The 18,204-nt window shown below is 37.6% G+C and overlaps 1 protein-coding gene across 1 annotated transcript in view; it reads left to right on the forward strand.

Annotated features, from left to right (window-relative positions):
• The window catches only part of xylt1 (xylosyltransferase I), a 94,243-nt gene that overhangs the window by 60,910 nt on the left and 15,129 nt on the right, over positions 1 to 18,204 (forward strand). Inside the window, exons 5-9 of the mRNA XM_073841296.1 lie at positions 4,766 to 4,846; positions 4,983 to 5,199; positions 6,395 to 6,571; positions 12,179 to 12,444; positions 17,142 to 17,337. Coding sequence (XP_073697397.1) covers positions 4,766 to 4,846; positions 4,983 to 5,199; positions 6,395 to 6,571; positions 12,179 to 12,444; positions 17,142 to 17,337 — 937 coding nt within the window. The remainder of the gene's footprint in view (positions 1 to 4,765; positions 4,847 to 4,982; positions 5,200 to 6,394; positions 6,572 to 12,178; positions 12,445 to 17,141; positions 17,338 to 18,204) is intronic.

Here is an 18,204-nt window from a genome sequence, read left to right on the forward strand (position 1 = left end):
TTAAGGAGTCCGATCCGGCTCCTCCGGTCGTGGTGATGGAGAGTTATTTCTCAGTCCACTATCAACAGAAACACAGGTCAGCAGAGAGGAAGCTGTAAGGGAAATAAACTCAACAAAAGAAATGTTGAAGACAACATGAAAAAGTGTGTTTATATATGTTTATGTAAGTATGCTTATGTACTCTTAATCAAGGGTTGCTATCACAACTAATGCCTTGATCAGGCTGTCAGCCCAAATCAGATTTTTATGCAAATCCGATTGAAATCCGATCATATTTAGGTAGTCAGGTTATGAACAGAAACTACATGAATTCTGATTTGTGCAAATCTTTGTTTTGTTTGTTTGGAATCTATTTAAAACGGATTCCTGAAAATCTGTTTCAGTCTGACTGGTCAGATCAGATTTGGCGAATCGTTTTTAAGTTTTCACGCCACGTAAAACATAAACACGTCAGACGTTTTTGTGTGTTTTTGCAGATAAAAGCTTGTGTTGTTGCTGAAGTTGAAATGATGCAGGCTGATCTCTTAAACAAAAGCATGTACCATCTATTATAGGATTAGTTTTAGTAAATTTCCTGATAATTTACTCACCCCCATGTCATCCAAGATGTCTTTCTTTATTTACTTGAAAAGAAGTAGACGGGCATCGCAGAGCTAGTGCAAAACAAGCATTTGGGGTTAGAAAAGTATATACATTTTTATTGTTTTAAGAAAAAGGTAGATCGTTTCGTTAGGTAAGACCCTTATTCCTCGACTGGGATTGTGTAGAGCACTTTAAAGCTGCAATTTGGACCTTAAACCTGTTGATCCCCATTAAAGTATACTATATGGAGAAAAATCCTGAAAAGTTTTCCTCAAAAACCTTAATTTCTTTTCAACCGAAGAAAGAAAGAAACATCTTGGAGAACACTGGGGTGAGAAAATTATCAAGAAATCTTTATTCTGGAAGCGAACTAATCCATTAACAACCTTGTAGCTCACCTGCATCTGTCTGTGAAGGTTTTTAAGTTATCGTTAATTCCCCTATGGAGAAAATGAATGGGTTTTTTACTTCTGAAACATGATTGTTGCACTCCAGTGCAACAGATCTCCTCTGATTGGACAGAAGTGAGCACAGACTGATACATCAAGAAGGCAAAGCCTGTTTGGACTCCATTAGACCTAATCTCAGTTTGGCTAGACAGACTTGAAGGGTTATCTTTTTCTCTCTCTTGCCACCAATGGCCTTTGACAGAGAAAGCGAGTGCGTGACAGGAAGTGAGGTGAGAGACAGAAAGCCAAAGCATCAGACAATGTTCAACACGCCTGAATTCGGGGTGTTTGCAGACCTCACTTTAGTGACACTGCAGACTGCGCTCAGCTTCATAACTGCTGCTGCCATTACGGGCTAATTGCGTATGACAGCGCGTGTCATAGGTCCCGGAGGGAAGTCTTCAGTCTTGGCCTTCCTAAAGACCTGTGCACAGCCCTTTTACAAAATGCTTTGTCCGCATGTCGTGACTGCAGTGCCCAAGAGACGTGCGGTATCTGCGCCTGGTGACTTAGCTGCTTATTTTCCCCTCTAATTCCCTCCTGATGTCCGTCCTTCTGCATGGATGCCTGTGAAAGGGGCTGACAAAAAGCTCTTTGCTCTATAGGCGAGCCTGGACGCCAGGGGCGGAGGGCTCTGTTACACAGTGGCTTTGTCGGGAGCGCCAGGCTCTTTTCTTCCATTTATCCGCACCATCTTGCTCTTTTTCTCCGGCCCTGTTTTTAAGTCAGCGCAGCTGTATTTATGGCCTTTTCATGAAGAGAGAAAAGGATAAAACAATGAGTCTGGACTCTGTTGTTCTCCTCTTCCCATGTGGTCACATGGGCTCCATGATGCCCTCTTCTGGAACGGAGCAGCTCTACTAAACGTTTTGGAATTAAATACTAGCTTACTAAGTACAGTTGAAGTCAAAAGTTTACATACACCTTGCAGAATCTGCAAAATGTTCATTATTTTACCAAATATAAGATAATAAAAGGGATCATACAAAACACATGTTGTTTTTTGTTTAAGACTGACCTGAGTAAGATATTTCACATAAGACATTTACATATAGTCCACAAGAGAAAATAATGGTTGAATTTATAAAAATGACCCTGTTCAAAAGTTGATTCTTAATACTGTGTTTTTACCTGAATGATCTACAGCTGAACAGTTAAACTGCCTGTGTTCTTCAGAAAAATCCTTCAGGTCCCACAAATTATTTTGTTTTTCAGAATTGTTGTGTATTTGAACCCTTTCCAACAAAGACTGTATGATTTTTTTAGATCCATCTTTTCACACTGAGAGACTCATTTGCAACTGTTACAGAAGGTTCAAACACTAACTGATGCTTCAGAAAAAAAACACAATGCTTTAGAAGCCCGGGGTGAAAACTTTTGAACAGAATGAAGATGTGTACCCTTTTCTTATTTTGCCTAAATATCGATTTTTTTATATTTAATACTGCCCTTCAGAAGATACAGAAGATTCATGTTTCCCAGAAGACAAAATAAGTTAAATTTACCCTGATCTTCTAATTCAAAACGTTTTCATTAATGCATTGTGTTTCCTTCTGGAGCGTCAGTGAGCATTTGAACCTTCTTTTTTTATTTTTGTTACTGCTTCCACATTTTTCATGATTTAAAAAAGGGTTCAAAAAGATATAATTTGCTTCCAGTTCATTCATCACTATTGAGATCCAGTTGGGCACATTGCATTATGGTATACAGAACTCCTCATGGTATGCTGTGGTTGCATTCTGTGTAATTGTAGCAGGTCATCCAAGTATTCCATGCCTGGAGAAAATTTGCAACCGTGAAGAGGCCTCAAAAATTAAGCATAAACATGCCCTCTGTCTCTCGTTCTCCTGCTCCCTCCCACTCGGACTGATGCTCATTATTATTGCAGAGTTTTGACGGCACTGCAGTCAGATTTCAAATCTCGCTGCTAGCTCGGTTACAGAATACAGCGCTCTAATAGCCTGAGGTCTGAGTTTAGCCAGCGCATGGAGTGACTGGCAGCTGTACATGCGCTGAGCACTGGAGCAGGGTTTCATTTCAAATGCCACCCTGGGTTTCCCATGCTAATCTTTGGCAAACAGGAAGACACTGTGGGTGAGAGTGCATTTGTGTGTGTTGATCTTTTTACCACAGCAGTTAAGCATTTAATGTGGCTGTATAACAAACAGGATGATGTAGCGTCTTGAAACTTGAAACACGAAAGAGACGTGTGGGATCAAGTAGGTGTGTGATTGACATGTGCAGCTGTAGGCACGTAGACGACATCATGCGAGTGATGACGGGATGACAGGGCGTTTACTATGGAGCTAAAAATCACATGCAAACATCAACAAATTCACCTCAGCTGTTTATAACCGTTTGGTTGCAAACAAACATTTGGTTGCCTTCTTTTGGACGCAATTCTTCTCTTCACTTATTTTTGCAATTAATTCAGAACCAACCAATTTTTTTCCTGAAAATCCTAGGTAATGTTAGCGCATTGGACTAAAACTTATAAATTGTGCATACCAGGTATAACAATTTCCCTAAATAATGTTAATCTTTTTTTTTGTTTTTAGGGATTTTTTCCTGACCTTGTTACACTTGTGGTGTTCCTGGTCAAAAATGACCGGCCTACAAAGAATTGCTTACGAATTTGTTGTTTTGCTATATTTTTACGACATATATTGGATTCAATCTTTTTATCAGCTTGTTGTCTTTTAATTAGCACAAGTTTTGTATTTGTTTTTGGAACTGACTAATCATAGGCCTTGTGATCTGAGCTGATGCACCACATATGTGGGGTGAACATTGCCAAAATTATCCACAACTAAAAAAATCACAATCAGTTCAAACAGAAAGATTAAATCCAAGAATTTGTGATCATAAAGCATGATGAGAGACAAGACGTATTTAAAAAGCTGGTTATTTTTGACTGGGAACACCAAATTGGGTAAAGGATTTTTACCACAGCACAAGTGTTAAAGAACAGTTCACTTCCAGAAAAAAAATGTCCTGACATCCAGATGTTCATGTCATTCTTTCTTCAGTCGAAAAGAAATTAAGGTTTTTGAGAAAAATATTCCAGGATTTTTCTCCATATAGTGGGGATCAGTGGGTTGAAAGTCTAAAATGCTGTTTTAGTGTAGCTTCACAGGGCTCTACACAATCCCAGATGGCGAATAAGGTTCTTATCTAGAGAAACTATTTTCATTTCAACATTGTTGACTTTCATTGTAAGAATGTTCGCAATTACTATCTAACGGTAATTTGCATACTTTATTGTGATTCTTGTTCACAGTCAAGGCTAGTAACCAAGAAGTTGCTGGTTTGATCCTCAAAAATGTGATCCATGACTGCTGTTCCATTGAGCGAGCCATTTTTCAAATTCCACTTTCCCTGGCATTGCGATAAATAAAGATTTTATTATTCTTTTTATCTTCAGCGTGAAGTTTTTTTCCTCTGTGTCAGAAGCCTGCAGTGAAAAAAACAAATGTGAGAGAGCAGTGTGTATGGGGAAAAATTACTACAGACGTTCAGGCAATGCATTGCGACAGGCGGTGAAACAGGGCAGCTGGTATTAGGGGCTGAATCTGGCTCTGTATGTGAGCTTGGACTCACCCAGAATCCCTCATGCTCTGCGCTCATTTACACTGTGGCTCATTAGCCTGATTAGCAAGCTCTCTGTTACTCTTTATCTCTTTCACTTGTTTTTCTGTTTTCCCTTCCAACATTTTTTTTCAATGTCTCCTCAGGACCAATGATCAGCTGGTGGCCTTCCTGTCCAAATACAGAGATATGAATTTCATCAAGTCCCACGGGAGAGATAACGCTCGGTGAGTGCTGACGTGTGATCACGCTGATGGCTTATGGTGCCCAAGACACTCAATCGCGTGCCAGTTGCACAGAAGGGTGCCTTTTATAACCGATAAAAATAAATTTGTAATTTGCATTGTTGATAATCGCCAACAGATTCATCAGAAAACAAGGCTTGGACCGGCTTTTCTTCGAGTGTGACACCCATATGTGGCGGCTTGGAGACAGGAAGATTCCAGAAGGCATATCCGTGGATGGAGGCTCTGACTGGTTTCTGCTAAACCGAATCTTCGTGGAGTACGTCATCAACTCTCAAGATGACCTTGTGACCAACATGAAGCGTTTCTACGCGTACACACTCTTACCTGCGGAGGTGAGACACTAAAATAAGAAAAAGAAGTGAAAATGTGTTGTTTTCCAGCAAATAATATCTAAACATTCTTAAAGGGATAGTTCACCCGAAAATGAAATTCTGTCATTAATTACTCACCCTTAGATTGTTTCAAATTCGTAAGATATTCATTCATCTGCAGAACACAAATTGAGATATTTTTGCTGAAATCCAAGAGCTTTCTGACCCTCCATAGTCAGCAACGCAACTACCACGTTCAAGGCCCAGAAATGTAGTAAAAACATTGAAATGTGACATCAGTGGTTCAACCGTGATGTTATGAAGCCACAAGAATATTTTTGTGTGCAAAGAAAACAAAAAAAGCTCTTTAGGGCTCTTTTTGGGCATTAAATGTTTTAGTAGTGTTGCTGTCTAAGGCAAGGTTAGAAAACTCTCGCATTTCATCAAAAATGTCTTAATTTGTGTTCGCAAGATGAACAAATGTCTTATAGGTTTGGAACAACATAAGAGGTGAAAATAAAAGAGTGAAAATAAGTTTATGAGTAAGGTTTAAATCAAGGGAAAAAATGGGATGTATATTATTTATATTATTATATATTAATATTATATATATTAATATTATTATTATTTTTCATTGTTTATTAAATATATCTTGTTTTAATTATATATGCTTACCTACAAAAATATGATCAAGAAAATGACTTTGCATTGCACAATAGTCCAAGGATTCTGCTGCATTAATTCACTAGATTGGCATTTCATTAATATTTCTTACTTATGCATGAGTTTGAAGTTTACGATGATAAATTGAGTAAATTTCCAAAAAGCGGGATGAATTTGCATAGTTTTATTTGCTCATTTGCATTGTGTATTTGCTCATTTGAAATGACTGTGTCAATGTGTTAGTTTTAATGAAGGGCTTTTTGCTGTGCCACGGCAAAATTGGATTCTTCGCTCTGTCTAGGTCTAGTTATTCACCGCTGAGATATTGGATATTGTGGCTTGAGAAGGCAATTGGCCCTTTTTTACTGATGTAGACATTTAACACACTAGACCTCCTGACAGGGCCATTCTGTTAGACATCCATCTTCATTTTATCAGATGTCATTATTCTGTTTCAACCTCTTAGTCATCTATTTTCTCCTCTTTCTCTTCACCTCTCACCGTCCCTTCCTATTTATCATCCTCCTCCCCGATCCTCTCTCTCTCTTCGCAGTCGTTCTTCCACACAGTTCTGGAGAACAGCCCGCACTGCGAGAGCATGGTGGACAACAACCTCCGCATCACTAACTGGAATCGAAAGCTGGGCTGCAAGTGTCAATACAAGCACATCGTGGACTGGTGCGGCTGCTCGCCCAATGACTTCAAGCCCTCCGATCTGCCCCGTTTCCAGGTGAGCGTCTCGTACCCTTCCTCTCTGTCTGTCTGACTGTATCAGAGCAGCTGGTGCTAACAGGAACAGTTCAATGAACCCGATCATTAGTTAAACACTTTTAAAGCCTTTTCCGTGACAGCGCTGACCTCACGCCTGAAGGAGACCCGTGCCACGTCCTGTTTAGTCTGAATAAGCACAATAGGCCTTTAATTTACCTTAAACAAACACCTAATAGTGTGAGACAAGCTCTCCAGTCAGTAGCGATTTCAATCGTGATTAGAAATCCAATGAGACTCAACTAAAGGAAAGCCTTGCTAACTCGTGCCTGCACAGGGGATCTGTAATTAACTCCGGCCGGCAGAAAAGGACGATGAGCGATCAATTGCGAGGCGGTCTCTCATCAAAAGGATTCTGGTCGTGAATTTAGTATAGTGGAATGAGGCTGTGGAGCTTGACCGCAGCAGCCAATTCCCTTCTCCCCCCCAACCTTTGGTTTGGAAGTCTCTCATTAGCCTCCAGTACAGAGTCAATCCTAACGTGGTCATGCCCGACCCCGGTGACTCACTCTCTCTACTGTAAACGGAGCTACAGGCCCAGTCGAAATGAGTTTTAAAGTTGTCATTCCAAGCCCCGTGATTTTCACATCACTGGCTGTGCTTTATTTTTTCCATTCTGCTGCAACAGAACTGCAAGTTTGCATTTTCACTCTCGGCCTATTTTTCCTCCATGTCGTGTTGCTCGCGGTGTGGTTTCACATTAAACCATGCAGCGGTCTGTTCGGCAGGCTGTTTCCTCATAAACTCCCTACTGTGCGCTTATGTGCCAAACCATGACATCATCACCGTTGTGCCACATCAGGCAGCTTTTGCCACTTGCTCGCTTTTTTCAAAACCAACCAGCTGATGAAGCCACGTGATTTTTATTTTTCCACCCATTTAACCAGAATTCTGGATCTTAATGTTCATATATTCAAAGTAAAGTACATTTTTTAAGTTATTTTAGCCCTGTTTTATTTATAAAACAGTTTTTTTTTTGTTCTGACTGAGGGCTGAAAACCCAGCACCATCATCGGCGTATTTCGAGCATCGCTAAATGTTTACAGCCACAACTGCTCTACATAATGGAGTCCTTTCACAGAGCCTGCGGTTAACTCATTCAGGCCTGTGCTGGGGGAAGGGTCTGCGAGTGTTTAGTGGGTCATTATCACTGAAGGCATGCCCATAGTGAGTTTTGAGTAATTATTCTGTGACAATACCTCCTTTCTCACAGACAGCTCTGGAGAAAACGGACAATGGGAGAGGAAGGGAGGCTTGAAATGTGTAATGGCAGTTCAGTTTTTATCCAAGCATTTCTCACCCCTCACCCTATAGAGGTATCCCACACCGTATCAAAGAGCTTCCTCGACATGCCTCTCCAAATCACTTTATTATATTTGTTATGCTTTCTCTCTTTCTCAGATGTTTTTTTGCATTCTATAACTGTTTAAAAAATTGCTGAATTTTGTAAAGGGATAGTTCAGCCAAAAATTTTAATTCTGCATAACCAGTCAGTGTTAGTCTGATTCACAATGGTAATCTTGTAATGTTTTTTTTAATTTGAGTGGTTTGGGTCAATCGTCTTTGTAGCCTGTCCTTACAGTATATGGTATAACTTGATATTTTGAGAATAGAGTCTTAAACGGTGCATGATGGTAACGAAACGCATGTAAGTGACTGAAATTATATTATATTCCAGATTTAAATGTACATCTTATTACAGATGTGTTGGATTATGCTGTACTTATACTTATACTTAAATAAAAATATTTAAAAGAACAAGTTCTATGGAGAATTAAATAGCTTTTTTGAGGTAAAACGAACAATTTATTTTGATGATATTCGAATGGTGTGACAATTAGAGATTAGACTACAGAAATTGAAATCTACAAAACGCTAATACACATTAAATACACATAGTAACGCAATGTTGATGTTATCATTAACAATTTAAGAACAAATAATTTGCAAGGTGTGACGTGACCTAAACTTTGTGATTATTATATTTAATCACCATTGGCAGCACAATTTATTGTATTGCTTTTTTTTTTAGTTGGTCAGAACAAAACTGGCAGACATTTCTTGAGCAGACATTACTTACTACTTCAGATGACATTTTCTAGTGAAACTTCTTATTTTGGACATATTTCCAAGATGTGGTAAACGTAATTCAGAAGTACAATAAGAAAAACACTGGCGCATTGTAGGGATGTATGATAAATCATGATAAATCGCAATGATATTGCAATCGCGTTTAGGCAAAAGCTGCAGTAAGTCAGTGGAGCACTGTTCTGTGATCAGTAGTAAATCTCCGTCCGAAGCCCAGAAGGCGCTCTCGTGACTCCAAATACGCCCCGCAAAAGAAACTCCAAATACGCCCCGCAAAAGAAATCCAGGAAATCCCTATAGCCTTAGCTGAATAAACAGAAGATTCAACGTGACTAATAAACACACGACTACAACAATATATATTTATCTGAGTTCTTAGCATTATTTATTAGAATTTTCATTATAATAAAGTATATAATAATGCAATTCTAATTGACATAGCCTTTATCACTGCCTAGAATGCTGTGAAATATGTTGTGTGCCTTATTCTGTGTCACATCATCTCACAGAAGGATTTATTTCAAACACTCGACTGGCGTTATGAAGTAATTTTGGAGTAAAAGCTTAATAAATGTGGTATTTTCATGTGCTTTCAGAAGGAGCAGCATTTTCTACACAGAGCCATAATTCACTGAGAAGCTACAAAAACAGCTTTCATTACAGCAGAACGATTTCATTATATCGTAGATTATATCGATTATATCGTCTGCGATTATGAATGCAGTTTTGCGTAGCTTGTCAGTGAACTAAGGCTCTGTGTAGTAGTGTTGTCACGACGCTGGAATTTCTAACTTCGATACGATACCTTGAAAAATATCGATATTCGATACCATTTTCGATACCACAGAGAAAAAAACTGCCACAATATTAAAGGGGTAAATTTCTTTTTTAATTTAAAGATAAATGTAACAAGATAACATGACAATGAGGACTGTGCATATGTTCACTGCTACAGCTCTGTTCAGCTTCTTAGCTTCATTTGAGTTTGTTTCATACTTTATTTGCTGTTCAAATACAAATACAGATGGTAGTGTAGGTTGTGAGTGTTTTGTTTTTGTTGTTTAACAAACTTTTTTTTTTTTTTTTTAGACCACACTTTTAAAATGAACTGAACATATCTAATCTTAGAACTTAAGTTAATGGTAAAAGATATTTGTTAACATTAGTTAACATGAATAAACAATGAAAAATACTTCCAAAACATTTATTAATCTTAGTTCAAAGTTAATTTAAACTAACATTTACTGTACTAATACATAGTTTTTATTGGACCAGAGCTAACATGATCAGTTGCAATTTTATTACGTACCGTTATCAAAAATTAAAATATACTGTAACAAATGCGTTGCTCATCGTTCATAAATGCTGGTTAATACATTAACATTATTTGACGAACAGATTTTAATGCCAGTTGCTCACTGGATCGAAATTAAGACAAATTGCATTATTTAACTAATATTTGTTTTTTAAATAAAGTTAAATAAGCACAAGTTAATTTACATTTGACCACAGTTGATGTATTTACTTGTCTAATATTCCTTAATCAGATTATATTAACGGATTACTGTGAAAAAACGAGACAACACTCATATCAGCTAGGCAGTCTTATTTAATGATTCAGTAATGTTAAAATGAGAACAGTTACCAACCTCTCGAAATTCTTTATATAGAACCAGGTGTCTGTCTTTCAGGTGCTTTGCGAAATTAGTAGTGTTAGCGTCTTTTGTTAGCACTGCTTTGTAGCAACTCTTTACGTTTATTGGCTTGCTTGTGTACTTCGGCTTTCCGTGTTCATTTGCTTTATATCCAAAATATTTCCAGATAGCACTGCTGCTGTGTTCTTTATCAGCCAAAGCCGGTGTCGCCGCACTCGCCATTCTATTCGCTTTACTTATGCTATTTAATCAGAGCGAATGAGACGAGACCGGCACTGCGGTCACGTGTGGTGTTTGTCAGCGCGCCTTTGGAGAGAAGTGAAAGTGACAGCTCGGCTAGTATCGATACTTTGGGAAATTAGTATTGGTACCGTTCAGATATTTCAGTATCAATATTTATCGAAATATCGATATTTTTGACAACACTACTGTGTAGTAAATGCCGCTCCATCTGAAAGCATGCATGTGATACAGATTTACTACTGATTACAGAACCGGCTTTACTGACAAGATGCGCATGACAATTGCATGCGATTTATCATGTAGCCCTAGTGCGTTGACTGAGAGCCCACACATAAACTCTTACATTAGATTAATTCATGCTAAAGAGCCATGCTGATTCGCAACCAACATCCCTGTTGAAAATGCTGGTCCTTTGCTGGTTAATGCTGGTCCTGTGCTGGTTTATGCTGGTCCTTAGCTGGTCCAGCATAAACCAGCAAAGGACCAGCATAAACCAGCTAAAACCAGTATCCCAGCACCAAAACATACCTAACCAGCATATGCTGTTTTTTTCAACAGGGATAAAGAAGATAATTCCACAAATTACTGCAGTTGCTGGTTTCAAACAGAGATGGCGAAAAAGAGGCAAAACTTACGGACTGCAGCTTTAACAGTCGGAATGATTTGTTTATGAATCAGCCTTTTGAATCAGATCTTTCCAATGATTCATTTGATCTAGTTTACAGTAGACCTTAGTCAGGTTCAGTGCTATACTGAATTGGCACACACTGTATAAAAATTCTAGATCACATAATTTTCACAACTTACAACTTTAACCATTATTTTATGGAGTTTTTTCCCCTCTCTCTCGGAAAGATGTTTTGTCAGCTGAACAATCGGCATGTTGTTAAATAGCAGTACAATCCATTGAAGAGTTTTCATACTTAGTTATGATTCTACTCAGACTAAGATCTATTACTGATTTATATAATTTGTTTACAAATCATACTGATTCAGTTCTTCTGAACTTTTTCTTGAGTGTTGCATGGAATAAAGAAAGTCATATGTGGTTGGAAAGCCATGAGGATGAGTAAATGACAGAATTTTAATTTTGAGGAATTTTCATTCCTTTAATGACTCGTGTTTTGATTTTTTCCATCTTCTAGGACATTCTCCTAAAAGATGTCTTTCAGGGTTCTGATGTTGCCTGAAAACTATTTCAGGCATGAAGATTTTTGATATTTTTGGTTCTTCACAGATGTTGTTACACATGTTAGTCTGCGGGGAGGCGAGGTGGATGTGAATGAAAAGCAGCACCACAATTTCATACCAGACATATGCCACTTTGATTTTTATGTTTTGCCGTCAATTATCTCTGGAGAATTTCCGTTTGTGATTCTTTTAGCGTTTTCCCCCTTCTAGCACATCATACTGGATGGTGTGCCACGCTTTTCAGTTCGGTTTTCAGTGGCTTCGCTCTGTCACTATCTCTCTTTCCCTTCCTGCTTCTCACAGTCTCAGCAGGCTGTCTTGTCTATCAGCGACTCTTTGTCTTCACACTCACACTCTCTGTGTCTTTCTCTCTCTGTCTTTGTCTCCATCAGCAAACCACCAGGCCCACATTCTTCGCACGGAAGTTTGAAGCCAGTGTAAATCAAGAGATAGTGAATCAGCTGGATACCTTCCTGTTCGGGAGTTTGCCCCAGGGCACTCCGGGTCTCAAGGCCTACTGGGAGAATGTTTTTGATGAAGCGGATGGTATTCACAGCCTGTCCGACGCGCATCTCACTCACTATCATGCCTTTGCCCGATTGGGTCTGGCACGGACTGCCAGCTCGCTACAGGGTGACACCAGTGACAACAGCTGCAGGTCAGTACTTAGTATATCGTATTTTCAATTGAAGTGCAAAATGAGTTGTCAGGATTTGCTTTTAGGTTTGCATTTAGATGCTCTAAATCTATCGTTTTGACTTTTTGATGTTTGGGGTTTGCCATTGACTTTTGTTGTATGGAAAAGAGCAGCTTGCACCTTTCTGGAAATCAGCGAGCTTGTGTCAGGACACTGGAAATCGTGAGATGACGTAAACTGGTTGATGGTAATTGAATGATTATGGTTTAATGCTCTGAAATCAATAATTCATTGCACATTATAGTCCACACAAACAGTTTTTTAATTCTCTTTGCAAAAGTTTTTAATGTAGTTTTACTTATTTTACTTCAGTATGTTTATTCATAGTTTTCAATTTGACAAGTGACTGATGAATTTGCACCAAAATTAACAAAGAATCTGATTGGATTCACAGGTTTTTACATTGTCAAGAAAAAAATCTGTGAAATGCTGTAGGAAAGTCAATTTTCAATAATTTTTAAAAGTGATTTTAAAATGATCATTTAATCAATAATGTTAATACTGCTATGAAGAGCTGGACGATTAAGCTTTAAATAATCACAATTTCGATTCAAACGCCCAAGCGATCTAAATTCTAAATGAGAACGATTCGTCTGTGTCTATTACACAGTGGAAAAAGTCATATTGGAACATTAAAATCTGCATGCGTGCTGCCGCTGACATAGAGAGCAGTTACCATGTTTTGGTAAGCAACAGCTTCACAAATAGCCTTTTCAATGGCACAGTAATATTTCTACCTTACTTTCATTTGTTTTATCACAGAAATACTGGAATAAAAGTTTGCATATAAACATTGATGTCTATGGTATTGATAAAAAAAGAGCAAATAGCCTTTTGAAAATGAACAGCCACTTCAAATAACTTGTGTCGATTACATTGTTTCATGGCAACAAGTGACTTGAATGTGTTTATCATTGAATCATTCAAGAGATTAATTCTTGAAGTCATTATTTATTCAAACCAATTTTTCATTATTTTAATTCATATTTTCATTTTAATATTTACTATTTGAATATATTTTAAAATGTAGTTTATTACTGTGATTTTTAAGCTGAATTTTTAGCATCATTACTCCAGTCGTATGATCCTTCAGAAATCGTTCTAATATTCTAAATTGCTGTGCACAAAACATTTATTATTATTGTAATGTTGAAAATTTGTTTTCAGGTTTCTGTGATGAATAGAAAGTAGAACAGCATTTCTCTGAAATAGAAATCTTTTGTAACATTATAAATGTCTTTATCATCATCACTTTTGATCAATTTAAAGCATCCTTGCTAAATAGAAGTATTAATTTCTATAATTTCTTTCCCAAAAAATACTGACTTCAAGCTTTTGAATGCTAGTGTATAATGTTACAAAAGCTTTTTATTTCATATAAATGCTGATCTTTGAATGGCTTCATCAAAGAATCCTGAAAAAAATGTACTCTTTAACTGTTTTAAATATTGATAATGATGATGATGATAATAATAATAAAAAAGGTTTCTTGAACAGCTAATCAGAATGATTTCTGAATCATGTGACAATGAAGACTGGAGTAATGACACTGAAAATGTTGCTTTCATCACAGGAATAAATTCTATTTTAAAATATATTCAAATAGAAAACAGTTATTTTAAATAGTGAAAATATTTCAAAATTGTACTGTTTTTGCTGTACATTAGATCAAATAAATGCAGGCTTGTGAGCAGAAAAGACTTCTTTAAAACATTACAAATCTTACTGTTCAAAAACTTTTGACTGGTAGTGTATTTAAATAAACACCATTTGTATTTCATTGTGTTTTAACACATTTTATCTATAAATTTAGTTTAATTTAATGCTATTTTTATTCAACAATAATTAGTTGATTTTATTACTGTTGCCATTAGTCCCATTAGTATTTCTCCATTAAAACCTCCATAAAAATGTTTCAGTTGAGTTATGATTCTGCGCCTCTAGATCATCTTTTCTGATTGGCATCCCACCAATCACTGCTCTAAATAAATTATGTAATTTAAAACATAATTTCATAATTTTCAAGTGAATCATTCCTCTAACATTTGGGTGTGTCCATGTTTTTGTTAGTGTTGGTTTTTCGGAGTAATTATGTCTTGTTTATAACATTCTGGCTGTTCTAAAAGCTAAAGAAGTGCACACTTATTTGTGCAGTCTGCCGAGGAAAGCGCAGCTTTGTTTGATCTCACTTGCAGCAGATCTGAAGTTCCTCAGCTGTCCAAACATCTGTCATTACTGAGATAGAGAAGAGAGAGAGAGAGCCGCACGGACAGAGCCGAGAAAGGATAAGGGACAGAGAGTTTGTCTGGCTGCTGTGTTTATGTGTTTATCAGTGCAGTAATGCCTGGCGTCGCTGTTGTTTCTGTGCGAGGAGAGCGCCGGTGCATTCAGACAAGTGAGCCACAGTTTTTGGACCCTGCAGAGGGACCCGTCAACACAAGGAGGCGGTTGTTGCCGGCCGGTGGGGGTTGGGTGGTGCAGCTCGGGGTCCGCGAGTGAGGCAGCGCTCTGTTTTTCGCAGCCCTCTGTGACATCAGCGGTGAGAGGCTGAGGTGGGCCGCTTGAATAGCTGCTCTGTTAGTCCCTGCGTGCTGCCCACCTCCTGCGGTGACAGAGGACGGGGGAGGAGGCGGGGGGGACGGCCGCACCGGTGTAAATATTTGCTGTTCTGCTTGTCAGGCAAGCGGTGCTGGGATGGAGCACCTCCAGCCTGTGCTGGAATACTGATGAGAGCGCGGCGACGGAGCTCAGGGTGGAGATCGCCGTGAGAGCAGCCATCCGCTCTGCATGGCCGCCTGCGTCTCTATCAGCTCCTGCTGCTCCTTCTTCTGTCTGTCTGTCTCAGTGTCTCACACCCCAGCGCTTCACTCACCTCTCTACAACCCCACGTCTAGAGAAAATAAACTTCACTCAGAATACAAAATTATTGGTTTGGTTGCTAAGAAGGGGGGGGGGGTTTGCAGTGAAGAGCTTGTTAACAAAGCTAGAAGAAACTTTGAAATATCAAAGACTGCTACTAGTCGAATAACTGATCTTTAGGAAGTCCTACACTACCAGTCAAAAGTTTTTGAACAGTAAGATTTTAAAGTCTCTTCTGCTCACCAAGCCTGCATTTATTTGATCCAAAATACAGCAAAAGCAGTAATATTGTAAAATAGTTTTACTATTTAAAATAAATGCTTTCTGTTTGAGTATATTTTAAATTTTTTAGCATCATTACTCCAGTCTTCAGTGTCACATGATCCTTCAGAAATCATTTTAATATTCTAACATTTATTATTATTATTATCAATATTTAAAACAGTTGAGTAAATTTTTTCAAGGTTATTTGATGAATAGAAAGATCCAAAAATCAACATTTATCTGAAATAAAAAGCTTTTGTAACATTATACACTATACTGTTCAAAACTTGGAGTCAGTTTAATTTTTTTTTTTTTTTTTGATGAAATTATAGAAATTACTATTTTGTTACTTTTATTTAGCAAGGATGCTTTAAATTGATCAAAAGTGATCATAAAGACATTTATAATGTTACAAAAGATTTCTGTTTCAGATAATTGCTGTTCTTCTGAACTTTTTGTTCATCAAAGAATGTTTTCAACATCATAATAATAATAATAATAAATGTTTTTTGAGCAGTAAATCAGAATATTAGAATGATTTCTGAAGGATCATGTGACTGGAGTGATGATGCTAAATATTCAGCTTTAAAATCACAGGAATAAATTACATTTTAAAATGTTATTTTAAATAGTAAAAATATTTTCAAATTTGAGTGTTTTTGCTGTGCTTTAGATCAAATAAATGCAGGCTTGCATCTTACTGTCCCAAAACTTTTCTCTCTCTCTCTCTCTCTGTGTGTGTGTGTGTGTGTGTGTGTGTGTGTGTGTGTGTGTGTCTGTGTCTGTGTCTGTGTCTGTGTCTGTGTCTGTGTCTGTGTCTGTGTCTGTGTCTGTGTCTGTGTCTGTGTGTGTCTGTGTGTGTCTGTGTGTGTCTGTGTGTGTCTGTGTGTGTCTGTGTGTGTCTGTGTGTCCCTGGTATTCATGACCTTGTGGGGACATTTCTCAGGTCCCCATGAGGAAACAGGCTTATAAATCATGCACAATGAGTTTTTTTTGAGGAAATAAAAGTGTGCACAATCTCCTGTGAGGGCTAGGTTTAGGTGTAGGGTAGGTTTAGGGCGATAGAAAGTACGGTTTGTACAGTATAAAAACCATTACGCCTATGGAATGTCCTCATAAAACATGTAAACCCAACATAATTCATGCATTAAAACTATTTTTATAATGCATTATATATCAAAGCTTTAGGTGTTATCTAAATCTCCTTACTCTAACCTTTGATCTGTCTAATGCGTTCTTAAGAAAATGTGCAATTATAAAAAATAAAAAAAAACTAATGAAAAATAGTGTATATATGAAAAAAAAACCTTGCCTAATCTGTCTGGGAATATCTAATGTTGTACATTCTTCATGTTAAGTCACCAAAACGAATATATGCGAAAAATAATGTAAAATTATTTATATCATGACCATTAAGAAATACTGTTTGTAAAAATTCCTCAATGAAGGCACCATTGGCAGATGTGGCATTTTGGACCCTAACTGCAAAGGTTGTGAATTATTAAATGACAGTCAAATAACTTATCTGCCTGCAGGTATTTTGCCATGGGACATCCTGTGTCTGTCCACATCTACTTCCTGTCTGATGAGTTCCAGGGATACCTGGTCAGGCATCATGCCACCAACCTGGCAACCAGCAAACTGGAAACCCTGGAGACCTGGGTCATGCCTAAACAGTTCTTCAAGTTCACCAATCCACCCAATACCTTCAACAGACTGCAGTATGCAGAGGTTAGTAAACTCATGGTATTACAATACACTCACACTCAATGGAAAGAAAGCGTTTTATATATTCTAATAGTTAAGGGATGATGTGTAGCACATTTATATCTTTTCTGTTGGTCATTTTTATTCATGAACAGAAACTGTCAGCATGCAGTGTTTCATAAATAAAAGTTTTAGGACAGCGCTTATTTTGTTCTGTCTCACTGCAGTAAAAATGTCTTGGCAGTCTATAGGTGCAGGATCGCCCCCGCAGTACCCTCAGAATGTATGCATTGCTAAGAAAATTGACCTCCGAATATTATTGGCAATCTTACACCGCTGCACATTGTGCTTGACATACTCCGTTAAACAACCAATAATTCAGACGTTCTTCATTGATTTAGCTGTCAGCCAGCGCCATACCTGTCATCTTGCCCTTTGGCGTAATCAGTGATTTGTCTGCCACGAGTATGGGGATAAAATAATGACTTCACGCTGAACTGCCCTCAGTTTATCTGTTGGAAGCCAAGGGTACATGTTCGCTTTCAGACACAAGAGTTAGATGCGGATAGATGACTTTAAACTGGATATGAACATCTCTAGCTACAATTCAAAATAATAGTTAACAGTCACTCTACAATATTTTTTTAGAGAAAATAAAAACATTCTATGCTTATTATATTTTATTAATAATGTGAGTAATAATAAGAAATAATCTTTGTTTTATTTTGTTATGCATGCAATTCCTCAAATATATATTTTTAATTTAAAACGAGTATTGGCTGATGAAAATGTATCTTTGTCTTGACAGAAATACATTACATTTTAAAATATATCAAAACATTCTGAAAATCTATATTATTTCAAAATATTGCAGTATTTTTAATCAAGTAA

The sequence above is a fragment of the Garra rufa genome, chromosome 1 (assembly GCF_049309525.1).
Source record: "Garra rufa chromosome 1, GarRuf1.0, whole genome shotgun sequence".
NCBI lineage: Eukaryota > Metazoa > Chordata > Actinopteri > Cypriniformes > Cyprinidae > Garra > Garra rufa.